The sequence below is a fragment of the Harpia harpyja genome, chromosome 3, assembly GCF_026419915.1.
Source record: "Harpia harpyja isolate bHarHar1 chromosome 3, bHarHar1 primary haplotype, whole genome shotgun sequence".
In the NCBI taxonomy this organism is placed as follows: Eukaryota; Metazoa; Chordata; class Aves; order Accipitriformes; family Accipitridae; genus Harpia; species Harpia harpyja.
The window spans coordinates 75,189,102-75,209,593 of record NC_068942.1 but is presented as its reverse complement, the minus strand read 5'-3'; the positions used below and the strand labels follow the sequence as shown (position 1 = coordinate 75,209,593).

At 40.5% G+C, this 20,492-nt stretch overlaps 1 protein-coding gene across 3 annotated transcripts; it reads right to left on the bottom strand.

Moving 5' to 3' along the window:
* Window positions 1–1,930: 1,930 nt before the first annotated feature.
* WDR89 (WD repeat domain 89) lies at window positions 1,931–20,160 on the bottom strand. Of its 3 annotated transcripts, none has more exons than XM_052783440.1 (2): window positions 20,063–20,160; window positions 1,931–3,580 (listed from the first exon to the last, which is right to left on the bottom strand). In XM_052783440.1, the coding sequence occupies exon 2, from the start codon at window positions 3,568–3,570 to the stop codon at window positions 2,380–2,382; it is 1,191 nt and encodes a 396-aa protein (XP_052639400.1). In that variant the 5' UTR covers window positions 3,571–3,580; window positions 20,063–20,160; the 3' UTR covers window positions 1,931–2,379. The 3 variants fall into 3 exon arrangements, with proteins under 3 accessions (XP_052639400.1, XP_052639401.1, XP_052639399.1); XM_052783441.1 differs by lacking the exon at window positions 20,063–20,160 and adding an exon at window positions 8,987–9,245; XM_052783439.1 differs by lacking the exon at window positions 20,063–20,160 and adding an exon at window positions 3,664–3,910.
* Window positions 20,161–20,492: the final 332 nt, after the last annotated feature.

The window sequence follows — 20,492 nt, the reverse complement described above, 5'->3', positions numbered from 1 at the left end:
ACTTTTTTCCCCTTCCATTGCTATTTAAGTTATGTATGTAAAAGGGAGAAATCAACTTCTCAAGGAAAAGCATGGCTTTAACTGTGATGGATATCGATTTGTTATGTATCAGTCTAATTCAGAAACAAGACAACAGATACAGGTTGCACACTTCAAACACTTCAGTACCAGAACTCCCATCTCTGCTGCTTTAATTCAGAGACAGTTGACAGAACACATCAGAATCTCGCTCAACAGACACTTGAAAGCAAGCAGAGGCAAGCAAAAGCTCCCTCACTCTGCATTTCTGTATGTAGCACACAAAACCGTCTTCAGGAAATCAAGCCTTCGACAGACCCAATGACCTTACTCCACCGAGTGTGTCAAGATACCAGGAACAGAGTGGATGAACACCTAAAAAGCAAGATATACGTCGTATTTGCAATGAAATAGGTCTCAGAATGATCCTTCAGTTCCCTACCCCCAACTACTGGTACTGAACCAAGTCAGGCCCGTGAGAGCATTACGGTGAATTCAGAGGGGTCTGAAGGTTTTGGTTCCCTCAGTTACAAAACTGTGAATTCAACAGAAACAGGCAATAACTAGTGACCTGGGAGAATAAATCTTGAAAGGGCACACAATCCAGGTGCGTCATAGCCCTCACACTTGCTGCCCAAGTTGTCTCAAAATAGCACAAAGTAATTTGAAAAGCAACAGATAAGGATGTTGGGCATAACTTGAATCTAACACAAGTAATAAAAAATAAGTTTAAACAAATGTGATTTTTAAATTGAAGCTGCACTTCTAAATTACCAGCAGTAACAAAAGCAAGTGAATCATCTTAATTATCACCAACAGGCAGACCCAAAACAACTATGGATGCATAGTTGTGGCTGAAGGACATTAACATTGTAAAACATATCATGTGGAAACTTGATACTTCTGGTTGAATAGGATTTGTTTCCAGAGATGATTAAGACATCTTCAGCACAGCTGTAACCATCTACTAGAGGTATCTTCTGTACCTCTGAAACTGTTTCTAAACTCCAGGCTAATCCTCTCAACTTGACATTCAAAAGTTGTTTTGAAAGAATTACCTATCCACCCTCAGGCAAAAAAAATAAAACCAACCCCTCAATTCCTTTGCCAACTATTTGATAACATAGCAATTCTTAAATACCCTTGCCCTGTTTTCAGTTGTAGTCCACATATGTTAACTACAGCATAATTAGCAGCCACCATTTGACTGCAATGGTCCTCAGAAGGCTGAAGGTAATTGTGTGTGCAGAGCCAGATGCACAGATTATAGTCTGCCAGTGGAGCAGAATAAGCATAAAGACTCAACCGTTTCAGAAGTACAGGGCAATTTTTGCACCACTTAATAGGTATTTGATGGACTACTAAAACAAAGCTGTCCTAGGGAGATATCTAAACGTAGAACTTCTCTGCAGAGAGAAACATTTCTTAAAGGACACACACTAACCTCTACAAGGTTTTGTTAAAGTCTCTTCATATTGGTCTGTTACTCCATAACTACAGTTAGCATGTGATACTAGCTTATTTCAAATGCAGGATTTGGGATTTTAAGCACCACTGATGTAATTATACCTATCAATTTCTTTAACTTAACTAAAGATCTCCCCAGTCTTCCAGGTGCACACCCCTGAGATGCACTTACCAGGAGGGAATGAAGCTGGTTGCAAGATTCTTGGGTATTTTCATGTTGGAAATATGCCATAAATAATGCCAGTTTAACAGTTCTCATACACTTAAAAATTAGCTGCTTGGAATCATGTGTTCCTGTTTGGCTGAATACATTCATATCTTTGGTATGAAAAATATGGCACCATCAACTGCTTCTTTATGACCTTATTATAAACCATTGATATGACAGTGCAAAACAGGACTTATTTTCTGTTTTGTTAAGAAGTAATTCCCTCAGGCATCAAGATGTGACATAAAATCTTTTAATATATTGAGCAATTTCATTAAGTTCTCTGTAAAGAAAGCAAAATACAGCATGAAATACAAAAGCTTTTAAAACATGCCAGGGAATTTCAGTGGGAAGGTAACAAATTATGCAAGCCACAGGCCTATAATACCCATTAAAAACGTTGGCTGAGACATTAAACAACTACAGAAACATTTTTATACAATATGATTTAAGATCTATTGTTCAAGAACTCAAGAGCAAACATTTACTCTTTTCTGATTAATATTAGCAACTTTAAAAAAAACAAAAAAAGGTATTCTTCTGATGACTGAAATACATTCCCAGGTAGAAATCAAGCATCATAGTTCTTTCCACAGAATACCTCCAAATAAAGCACAGGCAAGTATTGCCTGAAAGATTAAACACTAGGAAAACTCTACGCAGCAGAGATTCCCACTTTCAGAAATTTACTTTTTCCTGCTTTTGAGGGAGCTGTTGTGAACCCTTACTCTCTTCTGCACAGAAGAAGCAATCTTCATAGATGCTTTCTTTGCGAGGGATCTTTCCACAGCTCCGGGTTTCCATAGCAACAGCTGAGCATCCTCTCCACCCGTCAACAGAGACTCATCTGTCAGGTTCCAGCAGAAAGAGCGAACAGCGGCAGAGTGTCCTCCGCAAAGGGTACCCACCAGGCTCAGTCCCTCAGTGCTGCAGCTGATTAGGTGAATGTTTCCTGTGGACGTTCCCCCAATAAGAAAGAGTTTGTCTGCCTTTTCGTGGTACAAGCCACCTACCAGGTAATGTAAGCTGTCGTTTTCAATGCAGACCGTGTCTCTGACATCCAGAACATGCAATAGTGTTATTGGTTCTTCGGTATCTAACTGAGCTATGTCCCACCAACAAAATCCCTCATCGTGTGTCATGCAGTAGACCTGTTTATAATCTTTCCCAGACCAGCCAATAAAACTTACTGATGAATCTGAATTGCAAGTTGATATCAAAGCATCATCTTCATTATCCTTGTTAATGTCAAACACATTAACCAACCCATCAGTTGACCCGGAAACTACCAAGTTGGGTTCGATAGGATGAAAACAAATTTTAGTGATATCATCATTGTGACTTTCAGAATAGACTCCCAAGGGTTCTTTAGTTGCGCTGGCACAGTCTGTAATGCCTCTTGCATCCCAGAACACCAGAAACGTGTCCTTTTCAACTTTTTCTGTTCCAGCACAAATTATGAGATCACTGCAATTGATATCAAAACTGATGAAAACATTGGAAGGATAGCCACTAAATACCTGCACGGCTTTCTGAGTTGCTACACGAATATCCCAACATTTTACTGTACCGTCACTGCATGCGGAAAACACTATGCTGTCACATGCGCGTGCAAATCTGACTCCATTAAGTATCCCAGGACGGCTACTGTACTCCCGCAGGAAGTTTAATGTTTCCCTGTTATACACCCTAATTGACTTATTGGAACACGAAACTGCCACAAAGCGACTGCTTTCAGATTGAGCAGGTTTGGAAACGTCTATATCCAGTAAGTAAGCAGGTTCCTCACTTAGAGTAGAACGTTTTGCTATGCGCAGACTAGCAAGCTGCTCCTCAATCTTCTCTACTGCAGTCATCTCAAATGCTGTTCCTAACATTGTCAGAAACCTGTAATAAATAAAATCCAAGGTAAGTTTTAATTATAACATTCTGAAATAATTTTAGCTTTAAAAATATATATGAAAAAGCACCTTGCAGAGAGATAATGCATGAAGTCACAATTCAATTATCCTGACGTCCTACCTACTACAACTTCATTTACAGAAATGGAGAACTGGAAAGGGCTCCCTGAGTTAAGGAGTTCAGTCTCTTGTGACTGTAAGCACTACATCATGTAATCCCCTTAAAAGATTAAATAGTCTGTCTGTGAATCCTGTGAAAAATCACTTAGCTAAATTTGCTTTATTATTTTTATAAAGTAAATAGTGAAGTGATGTTCTCCACAAGGAGAAAGAAAATGAAGTCTTCACCACTACCTAAGGAGGAATAATTTTTGTTCTAAAAAGTTGCTATGAGGCACAGCCCACAAATAATTGCATCAGTACAGCTGCAGGAGACTTCTTAAGTGAACTTTTCTGCTGGGGGATGCGCAAAGGGTAGGCAGAGAACAAGACCAAAATTATGCAGAACTACAGCCTGAAATGGCCAGATGAGATAAATTTTACAAGTATTTAGGTGCCCAATGATGCACATAAACACCTGTCAGCATACCACAGCCTACCTAAACAGGCTACATGACATCAGTGGAATTCACTGGAATTAAGCACCTTTGGCATTTTCATCTATTCTCCTAAGAACCTAAACGTTTTTTGAGCCTCCTATAAAACCACATAATGCTGGCTCTTAGTGCAACTGATACAAATCTTCCCTTCGGAGGCAATTCTTCCCTGGCACTACTGAACCCTCCTAGAAACCCATACTATTTCAGTGATGTACAGAAATTCAAATTTTACCAAGCAAAAACAAAATTAAAAAATATTCTCTCAATCCTCTCAGACATAGGTTCTCTTCTTAAAAAATGGTGTGCCCTTAAAAAAAAAGAAAAAGAAAAAAATAAAAAAGAGTTCTCTTTTCTATAACACAAAGGAAAATTCAATTCTGTAATTGCAGTAAAGGCTTTCATCAATTTAGAGTCAGAAAAAGTACTGAAGCATTTAAATTTAAATGAGATATTTGCCATCATAAACAATACATGGGTTTAGTGAGTTCACAAGCTACAACTATTTCTAAAAGAAAGATATAGGTGGGCTATGTTAAGTAAACATAACCATCCACATGAATGACTTTGGTTAAAATTACAGGTTCAATTAGAGTACTCTTCTGTGTTAAAACAAACAAACATTGAGGGAATCACAGCAGGTTCTAGGGCATCAACACGCCAGTGACTTCTCACTGGTACAGATATTTCAGGTAATGCGAATAAGGGTAAAGCAGTAGTCAAAAATCTTCTTATTTCCTTAAGGACTAGGCCAGCACCCAATCCTAGTTACTACATGCATGAAAGGACTCTTTTTGAAAAAATCCAAACAAAAACAGAGTAAAAATCAATCAGACCAGAATGCAAGAAAATATTCTCATGCCTTTCCAGCTGTCCCATCGTAAATTTGTCTGCAAATTCTTCAGGCAGGATTTTTACAGATGGAATGAGCAAGTTTCCATGTATTACTTGTTTTAGGGTAATTATTTTAACGGTCCATGAGAGACCAGCAACAAAGAAAAAGTTGTTATGACAAAACTGCATTCTGCTTTTTCTATTTCTTCGTGTTGTTTGTAGTTTCAGGGTTTTGCTTTCCCTCCTCCTATTTGGTACATAAAAATATTCATGACGCCATGTGACAAACGAGCAAATTCTTAAAAAACAGCTTAAGTAGGCATACTCAGAAAAACTTAATTCCCAAGTCACAAGTAATCTCACTAAGCTATTTGCCTCAGTAATATCCTGACAATGAGGTCCACAGGTTAATCTTCTACATCAAAGCAACCTTTCAGAGCACATCTACAAGTAATTTTTGCCATAAAACGCAGACATCCTGTGGAAACTCCTTTCCCCTCTGAAGAGAAGTTCAACATGTTTTCTGGCATTAGCGTGCGTACAACCCTACCCACAGAGCTTGCTCCTTACTTTTCTGGGTATGTCCTCAAATGGAACAAGCTTTTACTAGAACTATTACATAAAGCAAACTGTTCTCAAACACTGCTTGCTACACTGCTTGCTACACTGCTCAAACACAAAAACATTAAACTCCCATGCAAATTAATAATTTAAATTTAAGAAATAAAATATTTTAATATTATTAATAAGGACAACTTCTACTTAATCCAGCTTACTGAAGAATTACAATGGAAGCTTCTATTTAAATACCGTTTCAAAAACACATGCTTGAAGGTGGAGAAAGGAGTTTTCATAAACCAGCTATCCTGTAGTGCTATAATTACTTAACAAATTGGGTTCTCTCTCTAAACTTTTTGTAAGAAAAATGTAGTTTTCCAGACTGACCTGAATTTCAAGCTCTAAATATTCAGACTTTTTATACTCAATAGGCCAAGTAAACTCAGACAGACATGGTCCTGACAAATGTCATCCATTTGGAAAGCAAGCTGCAGTTGTTTAAATATTACTGACTTTGATAGAGAATATTATTCAATGAGCAGTTTCTACAACACTCATGTCAGAGCTTTCACTGCTGGGAAGGGGAGGGCGAGGGAACTCTGCAAGTACCCAGAAGCTGTAAAAAGCCAGAGTCTGCAAAAGCATGTTCATTCAGATTTAATAATATTTTCTGAGAAATAAAATTAGCCCAAGATAGCTCTTAAGCTTTTACCCCCAAAATGACATAGGCACAACTATTCTGAAATACCAGAAAATGCTGTTCATGTTTCCAGATAGACATGCAATTTATATCATCAGGAAGCTGGAGGATACAGTTTTCAATTCTATTTCCACTGCAACAACTAAGCAGCCTTAAAATTGCATTTGATGGCAGGCAGGTTTTTGCTAAAAACTCAGTAAAATGTCTGCCCTACTAAGAAAGTCTTCAGACTATTATGAAATTGTGATTGAAGGTTATATAAACAATTCATGCTCAAACTTAAGGGTGTAGCTGCCAGCCCTTCCTTTTCAGAAGGGGAAGTCACTGTTGTATTTTGATGGGAAAGTTTAAATGGCAGGAATAGGATCTGTGTTAAATTTATGAGACAAATAGGAAACAATGGTCTTCCAAACACAATAGAAGATAACTAAGCATTGGACTGCAGCCACCTACATAGCACATGGTGCTCTGCACCGCAGAAGTGAAGCGCTTTTTGTTTAGCGCTCTTTAACTTCAACAATACAGGTATCTGTTTTGTTTCTGCCACAAAGAATCCTTTGGCAAAGTCAGTATCTTTGAAATCTGACATACTGTGGATATAGCACAACAGCCAGTTGCGATGATCAATGAGCAAAACTGCTCATGCTGATGGGACAAACTGTCTGATGCAAAGACTTTGTAGGGCACAGCCAGCCTGCTCTTGAACAGTTCCAGTCTCAGAAGAAACCGCAGAGAGCACTGGCCAAAAACTTCTCTTACTCCAAGGTACCTCCTTTGCTCAGAACGTAAGGTAGTTAATTAAATTCAGGTTCTCCACTTATTCCAACTCACAATGGCCCACACTCTGGAACTACAGTCTCAAACCAGACAAAATCCAGGAGAACACCACCACTTGGATGACACACAAGCATCTGGCTGAAGGTGTCCAGCTATGGCTAGTCACTTGTGTTTGAAACAGAAGTCCAATCCCATCCTCAGTGATCACCATTCCTCATATGTAACAGCTGCACCTCACATCTGCATTCACATCTGCACTCCCTCAACAAGGTAAGGCCACCTTTTACAAATTAACCCTGAAACTTCTGCGTTATTGTACCTAGTCCTCTGGAATTACATTCATGTGATCTCTTCTATGAATTAATTTCACTGTTATATGCAACTCCTGCACATGTCCTTGATATCACAACTACCAGAAACAATAAGCTTCTTGAAGGACACTCAAAACTCATTACATCTTGGGAACTCAGAATAAATACAGTACTCTGAAATAACCTAAAATATTTTGACCTCCAGGGCATCCTATTAGGCTCCTTTAAAAAAGAAAACAGCTTGATTTTTAGAATAGAAGGCACAAAGTGGAAAGGATGCCAAAGAGGCAGGAGAGGATTTTCAGATGCCTTTGCTTCTCACTAGTGGAGTGTGGAAACTACCACACAGCAAGACTAGAAGCAAACAGCCAGAGGTGCCGAAAGCAGGCCTTTCCAATGACAATAAAAGGTAAGCACCTATCCGCACCAACTAAACATTTAATATTGTCTCAGCATATACTGCTGTGCTCTTTGTGCAGTATTCTAAATGTTGCAGTCTCAACTCAAGCCAACAGACTCACGAGTCCTCTTCAATCCAGAAAGTTTTTCAAAAAATAAACCAACAATTCGTAAGTTATTTTCCTTCTCCTTTTAGTGGTGTACACAAGATGTTGCCAAATTGCATAGCTCTCGTTTCCAGAAGGGAATGTTAGCTCAACAACATAAAATTACCACTCTGAAAAACACCGTGGAAAATGTAGGAGAAGTGGAACTTTGCCTCAAAGTTTTAATCAGTAACATAAGAGTAACTTAAAATTAGGAGGGTAGAAACACATAATAAAAATGAAAACAACCTGTAGTTTTGGCAATCTTCTCTGCAGAGGTCAAATACCAAAAATAGCAAGGGATTTGAACAGCAGTAGATGAAATCTTGCACTGTTCTTTCCTACTATAAACAATACAAACAGACCCTCCCTTTATTTTCACGATTATTAAAAGTTCAAGAACAAACCAAGAACAAACCTGGAGCTCTGGGCAGTGGAAAGCAATTCATGCATGCAACATTACATGCGGTTTGCATTTTAAAACAAAAATGCAAAGTGCAAGGTTGGCTGAGGAGAACGCATTAGTACACTGCACTTCACTAATGCAAAATGCCTTTAGAGACCTCTCCTCACTGGCACCACTTCACAACAGAAGGTGGATCAGCCAAATGATCTAAACTCTGAGGAGAAGCCCAAAACACCCATCAGGCATGCATAATTTCTGCAGGACACAAACTCCTATAGTTTATTTTCTTATTTTACCAAAGCAGAGAGATAAGGTGTTTTTCCAGCATTCCCACAAAGCCATCTTAAGGCAAAGAGAATAGCATTTAGTCTATCCAGCAGGAAGGGAATAAGATGTGCGAGAGGCTACGTGAAAGTGCAGAGAAAAGATGTAAACTGCCAAGAGAATTATTTCATCCTTTCAAATCAGCTACATCTAGTTGCCAAACATAAAGCACAGCAAGAAAAAAACTCCACGTAATTTTGCATTTGCAGTACAGAGAAAAATATTCTATCAAGAGAGCAGAAAGGAGGAAAAAGATAAAACACTGCCACAACAAAGTCTATGGGAAGAGCAAGAAAATTAGGTCTACCAAAGCATCTGCCTTCCATGAAATCAATTCCTACCCTCCCACCAGTACAGCCCTTGGGGGTACAATCCTGTTCAGCAATGGAGAGAAGAGCTGTAGGCGGGACAGAGAAGCAAGGAAATGGCCTTAACAACAGTTTTGGTTAGAGGAAAAAGATAAAGAGTCAGAACTAGGAGAGAACAGAGTGAAAAAGTCACAGGTGCTCACTGCTTTGGGGTTCAATCATTTTAAAAAAGGGAAACAGCAGCTTTTGTGTACTTGCCTTTTGGGGGCATAAGTAGGTGTTCATGTCAATACAGAAACAAAACCTCTTTTTGAATATTATACCAGATATCCAGAGAGACAGAACACAAAAACAACTTTTGGATTTGACCAGCCATAATTTTAAATGCATAAACCATAAAAACCATACATTGAATATTTTCATCAAAAGAAAACTTTAAAAATTAGTCTTTTTGGTACAAGATTTTGCATTCCAGCTAGAATGACCTATTCTGATTTTGCATCCAACACTGGAAAATATGGTGGAGGCAGGCGAGATTTAGAAAATTTAGGCATACCTTCAGGTCCAAATTGCAATGAATTAACATTCAAACTTGAGTAACTGAAAACCTGTTGATATAAATTCATGAACCAAAGAGATGGTAAAGAGCTGCAAAGGACCCAGATGATAAGCCATCATAAGAAAAATCTAAGTGTAGAACAATCCAAAATACAATTAAAAAATTCAAATAAGCCAGAAAACACCATACAAAACTATGAAAATGCTCAAATTACTAACTTTGGCTTCAAATTTAAGTCAAAATTTTTTTAAATCTGATGCTCAGATAGCTAAACTACCTTTTCCAGAACAATTTAGGAGATCCTAACATAAAACATGGGAAACATAGTTTCTAAATACTCTAAGAAGCTGTATCAGACATTATTTCAAACATGTTTGAGAATTTCCCTTTTTCAGTCTTCTCTTTTCATCCAATTCCATCCTAGTGACACAGACCTACTAACAGAGGAGCAGCAAAGCAAGCTGTCTGTCACCAAAATCACACTGACATGAGCAACTGGATCCAACCGAGAAGTTTCTTGTGAGGGGGAGGTTTCCCAGTAGTGACCTCACCAGGTAGAAGATGTTATTGCATCCAGGTGTTGATGAAGTGGTCATCCAATAAAGGAGACTGCAGAGTAGTAAGAGGATAAGAGACAGTCTATTTTACTCTCATGGCTATTCTCAGATCAAGCTGACAGAAGCTGCAGCAAAAGCAATCCTATTTTATATGGATCCAAAAGATTCCCAGGCAAAGGTTAAATTACAGAAACAGATACTTCTAAATTCTCTATGTTCTCCTTTATTTTTCTAAAGAATACTGTATTTAAAACCCTCTGTGAAAGCTGATCTATACCTAAATTGCACGCTCATGGCCTCTGAACAGGTAAACAACAAACTCTGTGTCCTCAGGTGGATTCCACAGAACAGGCAAGAGCTGCCAGGAAAACTGTCCTAGCACTGGGCCTTGGCTTTTGCACTGGAGCAAGTCTGAGATGGGGGTCAAATATGAGGTTTGTGCCTACTGCTCCTCCCTTCTCCCCTCTCCTCCCAGGCACAGACAGTGCCTAACCTGTACTCCAGGCCAGCATGCTAACAACATATGGGGTGAGGCGTCCAGATCACTTTCTAAAACAGGGGTAAGCATCTACCAGGGAAGTGATGGCCAGTTCTGTAACACTCACCCTTTCTCTAACAACTACCTTCTCCTATGATGGGACCCAGGATACTGGTTAACACCCCCACGAGGAACGGAATGTGGACAACGCGTGCACCCAACCACTCCAGAAGACTTCACTGTCCAAGTGCTATGCAAACATCAAAACTCCCAACTCCAGCAGATGCTAGAAAACTCATAGCTTCAGAACACAGTACCTTTGTGTCCTGGTGTCTGCCTGTAATGTAACCATGGCTATTCAGCCAACCCGCTGCAAAACTTGAAGGGAATCCAAGTCTCAGCCTTCTGCATTTGCGCTTATCTCATCAGACCACAGTGACCACAGAAAAATCATTTCCTTTCTCTTGTGAGCACCTCCCACCGTAGACACCATATTGACATTACTTTTTGTAACCACAAGCATAAGGAAGAAGATACAGAACCAATCAGTCTCTCAATTATGTACAGCCAGCAACTGCTGGAAATCAAACGTGTAGGGTACAACGTTCTCCCGCATGTAGCATTATGGTTTTCTTCATTCACATTTCCACAATATAGCCATGAGCAGCTAAGAGAAGGTTCATATCTTTCTCTGAACTATTCCTCACACACCTCCTCACTAACAGCATTTTCTTTTGCTAAATGGTCAAACAGCTTGCTGTTTGACTTGGCACTAGAGCTATGCACCAAGTTGTTCAACTCACAGATAAAGAAGACAGAAATAAAGCTATCCATTCAAGTGGATTTGAACAAGAGCCTGGCCTACGAACACTTACTAGTCCTGATTGTGGCAGAACAGCTTACTGAGTAACTCCCAGCAAGATGCAACATTCACTCTGTACTTTCTTAATCAGTGAAACAAAAACAGCATTTGCCTAACTCACAAATATTTGTGTACACAAATATTAGTAAGTACAGTCAGCAGCAGACTTTTGAAAGAAACAGCCTTGTTCTGAACATCTACCCTACAAGATAAAATGTAAAAGTCACAGTAATACTGCAATGCACCTGCAAATTCCACAACTGAAAAGTGCTTTGATGTCCTTTCAAGTTTAGGATTACAAGAAAGGACTCTGAGAACGATTATTTTCAGGGCCATTTTAAGCTGAACAAAACCACCACATGAATGGGCAACCCAATGATCCACCCTACAGAGAAAGGTGAAAGGAAAAAATTACTTATGCAGCTGCATGTATAATTTAGTGACTCTGAAATAACACCACTTATTTCCTTCAATTTAGACAGTGCCACTTGGTACCAACATCCTCATATAAAAAAACCTGGAAATAAGTAAGAAGATTCTTCCCAAATATCAATAAATTTTGCTGAAATTCTTCCAAAGAATTTGTTTCTACACCACAGGAAGCCTGGGAAATTTCAGCCTAAATTTAGCAGCAACTGTAATAAAAGGATATAAAGAAACTTAGCTACAGCAGGAAAAATAGCTCCTACTACCACACACTGGTGCCAAAATACCTCTAATGAGATAAAATGTTTTATTTACCAGCATATTTTAGAAATTCTTTCACAACAGTAATTTAGCTTAAGTACACTTCGTTACCAAAGCTCATTCTTCAAAACACAAGACCCTTTGCTTAAAAACCCAAGCTTAAATCAGCTACTACAGTTCTCATCTTCGCTAGGGATGTTGCTGGTGAACTGATAAGAATATATTCCCCTACATGTGCAGATGTGGCACCAGTATTTTCCGAACACAACATTCATGTGCTTGGCAATTTTTAACACTATGCTAACATCACTGCCTAAGGAATCCTCTGCAGTTCCAGATGTATTGTGCAAGCACAAACATCTGTCAAGCCTAAGCAGGGGAAATGACTTCTCATTTTCCTCATTTGCTTCCTCAGGAACATGCAGATCACTAAGGTATCTTCGCCAGTCACATCCTACAATATCCATTTTTTTATATTTAGCTAATCCAGAACATCACCACGTCAAGGTAATTTGTCAGACCCTCTCCAGTATCAAAGCAACAGGAGAAGCTGGAGATCCTTGTGTGCCCATGACAGTTCACACACTATCAATTTCCAAAACATGCTCTGCTGAATCCATATCATGCCCTAAGCTCAATTTTCAATGCTTTGTAGTAGACAAAACAAAAAGATGTCATCTAAGTGACAACAGTAGGATGGAAGAGGCTGAAATAAAGGGTTTTAGAGCTATGCTGACTCTATCCTATTCAAGAGGTAAAGAGAATTTACCTTTCAGTCTCCATAAAAGACGCTAAAGCATCAAGTATGTGCACATTGTGCCCATGCAAGGCACTCTCTTCAGCTCTTTGTTTTCAAGAGCCTTTAGACAGTGTTTACACTTGAACCATACACAGCACTCCAGTACTAGCTTCACCGCTGCCATACCCAGATTAAAAAAATCATTTCTCCCTTTTTATAACATCCAAGTACATGGTGATTTTTCACCATACTGCACTGTAAGTTCATGTTCAACTTATTTTTCACTACGAGAGTGATTTAGGACTCGGTAATAAGAAATTGAATAGCAAAAGGGAAGGACAAAAGAGCAAGTATGTAGGTATTGATACTCTACCACTTTCTGATCAAGAGACCTACTGCATGCAGCAACACAGACAATCCTTGCTGGCAAGTCACAACAAAAACTATATGCTTTTGTTAGCACCCATAAGACCTGGGTGGGGAATTTATCTTTCTGAGACCCACAAAGACCTTTCCAATATCTTTGGCAGACAGCGTTGCCCCAAAACAAGACCAGGATAAAAAGCAAAGTCAAGAGCCTTACACATTTTAATAACCCTGACCTCAAGCCATGTTTGTCTCAATGCTTTAGTCGGTCCGTATTTCACAGGGTCCTTGGCTGAAGCCAATCTCTTGATAACTGAGCCATAATCAAGTGCAGAGGACAGGTTAGATGATCTAGGGAATGGACTGTTTATTTTACAAGAAGTAGCTGGAATGCTTTGCCTTGTATAGCTTGGCAAACACAGAGACTGAGAGGAGATATGATTACTATCTACAGATACATCAAAGGAATAAATGCTGAGGAGGGAGGGGAGCTACTCAAGAACAATACTGGCACAACAGTTTAAGAGTATAAACTTACCATAAATAATATTTAGAGCAGAAAATATAAAGTTTATCTTTCAAAACAGTTTCCAATTAGAACAGCAGGGGCAAAAACTTTGACTGTCTTCATCAGCCTGGCACCCACAACTGCCCTTGTACAGCAAAGAACACAAATAGGAAGGCAGACTGAAAAACAAGCAACTATGAGATAAGCTGGCTCATCGTTTCTTTCTGGGAGATACCACATTGCCAGACAGACAATAGCAAGACACAACATTTGCTTACTGCATAGTTTCAGAAGCAATATTAAGACCATACTAAAAGAGTATGTATGTGCACAGAGAGAAAGCCGCTTCCAGCTTAAAGTGGCTTCCTCTCTCCACGCCCCTGAAACTGTCGGGATAAGAGTCTGAGGACTTGAGCGCGCACCTCCAAACAGCCACATCTTTTTGCAAAGGCTGTTGCGTGGAAAACGCAATGCCTCCCTCTCAAGTTTGAATGTTTATCGGTCACCGCAACGTAGAACTGAAGACTTTTTGTCCTGCAGCGACTGCATCTCTCGGTGCAACACAAACATGACGTCAGCGTGGCTGAGGACGTGCGCTAAGGCCACCTCACAAGTCACCAGGGCGTCCGGCGGAGCGAAGCTGTTATTTCGCACTCAGCCCACTTGATGTCACTAATGACCACCACTCCCGAGGAGCTGCAGAGTCCCGGATTTAGACCACGCAATTCAAAAGCACTTACCCATTTTATTACATTTATATATTCCTACACTCGTTTTAATCGGTTACGGTAAGCTCTCTCCTCTAACACAGTAACATTCAAGGAAACAAAAACTAAATTTAGAGTGCAAGGCATAGGAAATAAGCCTGAAGTACTGCAAAGAACTTTACTGAGGTACCAGCGTTTTTTTCTTCCTTTTAAAAGCCTCAGATCCTCAAATCAGACTATTAATCAAAAATCACAGCCTTCACTTAGAACTGTCTAGCACCAAAAACCGGAGAAGAAAAAAAAACCCCAAATTCAACTACACTGCAACTTTTTCTTTCTCATCTGTCAAAGAGATTAAAAATAAGTTACACGCTCTTTTTTGAAGTCTCATTTTTGTGAATTCAATTCAGAGCTTTCCATCTTTCAGACTTCATGACAATGCAAGAAGCAACTCTGGTATTCCCATGCAACACACACAGAAGCATACAGGGAACAACTGACTTCTGTGCGTTTGTATTTGCTCTTTAAGAATCCAGCAAGCATCAAGTCCAGAAACACCCGTCACTAAATTTTCCCAGGGAAGGGGGGTGGGAAACAAACCAAATCCAACAACTAAAAAACCCTTCCTCTCTCAATCTGTTACACTCACATCTGGCTCCTATGAACATTCCTGAAGCAGGAACATTCAATACACAGACACGGTAATTGTTACCCAAGACACTAAACCATTAGAATTAATTTTTCCTTAAATCTATTTTCCGCCTTTTCAAGAGTCATGAAATTCATTAGATATATTAACAGATATTAAGTAAACTAAAATCAACTTCACTTACCTCAAAGAAATCCTCCACAAACTGTATACAAAACTTGAGTAAGTCAGGTCTGCTAGAAGAAAAGCTGTATGTTTCTAAACAAGAATTTTTGCTTTCACAGCCATCTGCTTGTCCCTTCTGATTCCACAAAGGAATAATAACACTTAACTCCAGCACTCTCAGCCATTCCCATAGCAACAAACATACACACATACTTATTACAAAAAGATTCTCAAATTATTGAAAAATGACCAGTATCTGAAGCTTCCTATTCCAGGCACTGCCAGCACATAACTCCATCTAGCAAGCAATTTGCCAATTTTAGTTAAATGCTACGTTGTTTTTTCACCAATTTAACTGCTTACCAATTGTACAGCACTTTTACACCTTATTTTTAATGAGAAGCTGAGCAATGGTTTTGCCTTGAAGTAACAGGCATGGGAAAGATCACAGTAGTTATGGCTAGCTGCAGAGAGAGGCACAAGTGAAAAGTTGCTAATCAACTAAAAAAAGAAAAAAGATGAAGACTCTGCTGAAGAAAAAAAAGAAATTGCAATACGATTAACAATACAGCAAAAAAAATAATTTTACTTTAAAGCTAATTTGTTTGAATCAGTTAGTTTAATCCAGCATAAGAACTATGAGTGTTTTAATGCACCTGTTTTTTCACAGATAAGATTCAGTTGCTTTATTAAACAAAGGATTTCCAGAATCCTTTGGTTTTGATTTTTCATTAAGTTTTCATTTAGCTAGGAAACTAGAGAATTAAAGAAAAATAGCAAGTGCCCTTATAAGCCCACAGTGAAGTCTTATATAAAACAGCAAGTCTCAAAGAGCAAAACAATAGGGACTAAGAGGTTTTAAAATACTTCCATTCCTCTATCTGTTGCAACTTTTAGTCTGAAACTAAACATTAAGGTCACCTCAAAACATTTTCAACAATACAAATAGTGTAATAAAAAATAATAACAAAAATCTGAGATATTAACAGTCTGCAAGAAGTGCCTTCAGATTAATATGAAAGGGGGAGATAAATTTACGTAAAGTCTGTAAAGGGTATAAACAACAGTACAGATGGTTTGTCTTGCAAAGGAGATCAGACTAGATAATGCAACAGTCCTTCTGGACTTAAACACCTGACTTAATGAAACCGAACAAAAACGTGTAAGACTGAAGAGTTTTTAAGAAAATATTAATGTGAACTTGTTAAAATGGACAGCTGTGCAATATTTGCTTCCTGCCACTGCTTACAAAATATTTTGATTGTTGAAAACACTCAAATATCCTGTAAGGCCTAGAAACAGGACAGAAAAAAACATCCTATGCTGGGACATTGAGAACAGCCTAATAAAATTACTCGGTATTTATCCTGCAATTTGAGCATGATTTTTTCAATGCTATAGACAGGCTTACTTTCTTCTTCCAGTGAGCTGTCCATCCCCATCTCCTGCTTTGTTCTCACTGAAATATTTTGTTGAAAACTTGCATCAAAGTGTCAGCTAAGGCAAAAATACATCATAGAAACAATTCATCCAAACTACTGAAATTTAATCTGAAGCCAACATTTCGGCATCAGACATCCTTCACTCCCAGTCTAAAGCTTTATCTACCAAAGCAATTACCTTCTACATACAATTTCACAATCCCTCCCCCTCCCATTTATTTTAGAAGTTAATACAACACTCCCTGGTCAGTCACCTCCATGCACCAAGTTACCTCCACATATATTTAACTAACCAACCCTAAATTAAATGCTCTAAGCTTCTTTAAAGACTGCATTGAACATGTCCCATCTCTACATGCTGACTGCACCAGGCCCACAAATTAACAAAATATGCTTCTGCCAGATCTGAACCAGCATCAACTCTGCTTAGTTTGTAGGTACAAAGTGCTGCAATAGAGCTGTCCTTTCCCAGGGCTTCAACAGCTGCAGGCGGGAAGGAGGGAACAGTCTGAGGGGAGCTTTGAAGGGAAGAAAGGGGAAGGAAAAGGAGGTGGCAGGAGGAAACGTGAGGAAAATGCACCAGCAAGAATTTATGTAACCCTTCTGTTAAAGGAAAAGAAATAGTACTGGAACATGAGAAGGGGAAGAGCTAAGGGAGAAGCAGATAGTGGGTCAGGCTAAAGACTGAAGAGCGCAAAGGCATGTTCGAAGCTGAACTTCCTAACCCCACATGGCTATAGGCAACACACTCTTTTCCTGCCTTTCTTATGTCCCACATTGTCCATCTTGCACCTAAATTGTTTGCAAGTCACAAAGCACACTCATCTCCAAAACCTGGCCTTGCGAAGTCTCCAATTCACAAGTCTCAACGCTTTTTTTATGTCTGGTGTGAAACCCGCTAACAGACTTGTCATCACACAGGAGAAGGTGACCCACACAGAAGACATCTTTTCACTCATCAATTAAAACCAAGTCCTAAAAGTCTGCACAGGTGACTTTACATCAACATGGCTAATCAGCAAGGTAGTGCTGATATCCTCCTGCTTTGCTTTTTTTTCAGAAAAGCTTAGAAATCCTATTAGATATATAGTTACAGTAAAAGCATGTCAAAGCTGCAGAACCCATCTGGGAAGTGCTGCCAGTACATAGCAGCAATCTGGTTTTACACAAGACCTCCCATGCAGTCAGGTACAGACCAGATCCTAGGGCTGCCCAGCAAAGGACTCTTGTCCCCAATACTGATACACTGAAAGAAAAAAAATTTTAAAAATCATCTTATACTTAGGGCATTTAAAAAACTACCTGAACATCATCAATCATCCCACGTACAGCAGAACTCTTACATGGCAAAAAATAAGGTAATTGTTTCCAAAAAGTCTGAGAACACACAAGAAATGGCCAGGCCCCACGTCAACTGTCCATGTATGCAGAGGTTGCCAAGGAGTCCTAGGCCCACCTTCCCTACAGGGCTGTTCCTTGACCCCATAAAAAGATATTTGGAGGAAAACACAAATAGCTACCATAGTCTTTAATTCTAAACAAACAGAAGCCAACATGTAAACTTTAAACAAGCATTATGTAAAATTAGCAACTCGAAAGCAATCCTTGGGATATGGATGAACAGAAACCTTTTCAGTTACTCTGTCGACAATGACAATTATCTTATAGGAGCTGCTCTGCACACACACTTCACTGAATCTGACGATTGCTCTCAAACAGGAAATCCATTTAAAATATTAGGAAATAAAAGGCATTAACATTGCTTAGTTCTGAGAACAAAGTTTTTACAGACCCCAAAACCAGCATACTAAGAAAAGGCCTTGTGTTTCTGCATTCTTCCGAATATACATTTCTAGGGAAAATGAATTTGGAATTATAGAATTGTAACCAATATGAGTCAGTAACATAACACACCACTGACAATTCTACTCCCCGTATCTTGTAGGCAAAAGTTAATTCCCCAACGCAGCATATTTTGAAATACCTGTTGGTTATATAAAACATCATTTAAGGATATACATATTATGGCTTTAGCAGTGGTTTCTCAATTTTTTTTTTTCTTCAGAAACATACAAAAGTTTCTTTTCACTTTTTCCCAGGGGAATAAAACAACCAAACAAAAAACTCAAGTCAAAACTTTTATTTCTTCTTCTGGCCTTTTCCAGATTTTTATTTTTGTTTGGTTTAGACTGTTACTATTATTAAGAGAGATCCCCATCTTCACCAAACCTAGGTGAGGTCAGCTGGTACCTACCAGTGTAACTTCTTAATGAACATATTTTATCTGCCAATACAGGTCCTAACTTTAAACCTGACAGCCCCTAAGTGGCCAGTCACAACTCTAATCAGATGTGCCTGCCCAAATTAGCAATACACTGACCGAGCCCTCATGTCAGGCTCAACCCTAGCCCAGTCTCTACCAGCCACAGCATCAAAGCTAGAAAGGGTGACTAGGCCAGTGTCAACCCTCCACCAGCCCTTTATGCCCTGTTCATAGAAGTCATTCAGGTTGGAAAAGACATTTACCATCATTGAGTTCAACCGTTAATCTAACACTGCCAAGTCCACCACTAACCATGTCCCTAAGTGCCACACCTACACGTCTTTTAAACACCTCCAGGGATGGTGACTCGACCACTTCCCTGGGCAGCCTGTTCCAAGGCTTGACAACCCTTTTGGTGAAGAAATTTTTCCTAATATCCAATCTAAACCTCCCCTGGCGCAACTTCAGGCCATTTCCTCTTGTCCTATCGCTTGTTACTTGGGAAAAGAGACTTCAGAGTGCTTTGAGAGCACAGTTAAGTCTTTCTAAGCTTCCAGGCTTCACTGAGTAAAAGGATAAACTCATAGTGTAAGTCGAGTGCTTTTATTCACTCTTTACCAGCGACACAGACAGCATCACTATCAGCAAAGCAAGAGATGCTTCAGTTTAGCCTAACAGAAAAAGAAAAGCCAGCGGTGAGGGAAAGAAACTTCAGGAGGCCCCCTTTCTCCTCCCTACTGCATAGGGCACTGCCTACACCAAGAGGCGCCCACCCGCGATGCAGAGGGGCAGCTTCAGGGTCAGGACAGGGGCACCTCTGGGCTCTCCCAGCCCAAACCACCCGCTGCGGGCAATCCCTCTCCCCCCCCCCCCCCAAACCCCACAAAGGCAACCCCTGCCAAACCCACAGGACCCACCCTCCTCCCCAGCCTCAACAGAGGAGACCCCCTTCCCTCTCCCAACAACCCCCACAGAGGACCCCCCCACCCCGGCCCCGAAACCATCCCCCTCAGAGGAACACCCCCCCTCGCCTTCCCCCACATCAACGCCCACACGGCGAACTCTGCCCTACCCACAGCTGCCCCCTCACCACAGAGGGACACCCCCCACCCCCCCGGGGTCCTTACCCCGGTCCCTCACAGCCGCCTCCTCCCGCCCCGCCGCGTGCTCGCCGCGCCGGCCCCGCCCCCTGTAGGCCCCGCCCCCGGAGCCCTCCCCAGCCACCCCATCGGTTGCTCCGGCCGCTTCGCCGGCAGCCATTTTCCCTCCTCGGCGGCGGGAAAAGGAAGCGACGCAGAGGAAGGGGATTGGTGCAAGCGGCGGAGGGGGCGGGGCTCCCTGCTCTTCAATCGCCACAACTTTATTGGCTCCCGGCGGCGGCGCGGGGCGCACGGAGAGCCCCGCCTCGTTGCCATGGCACCGGGGGCGTGGCTTTCCCCGCCGGGCAGCGCTGAGGGCCGCGGCTGAGGGAACCCGGCGCCATTAACGGACCTCGAAGGGGAAGGAACCGTGATAAAATCGCGGAGAGGGGTCCACGGGGCTGGGCCGCGGGCCCGG

Coding starts and splice junctions, on each gene's coding strand:
- WDR89 (XM_052783439.1), bottom strand. CDS start 3,683: ATGCATTATCTCTCTGCAAG. Junction 3,581..3,663: donor ATGCATTATCTCTCTGCAAG/GTGCTTTTTCAT, acceptor TATTTATTACAG/GTTTCTGACAATGTTAGGAA.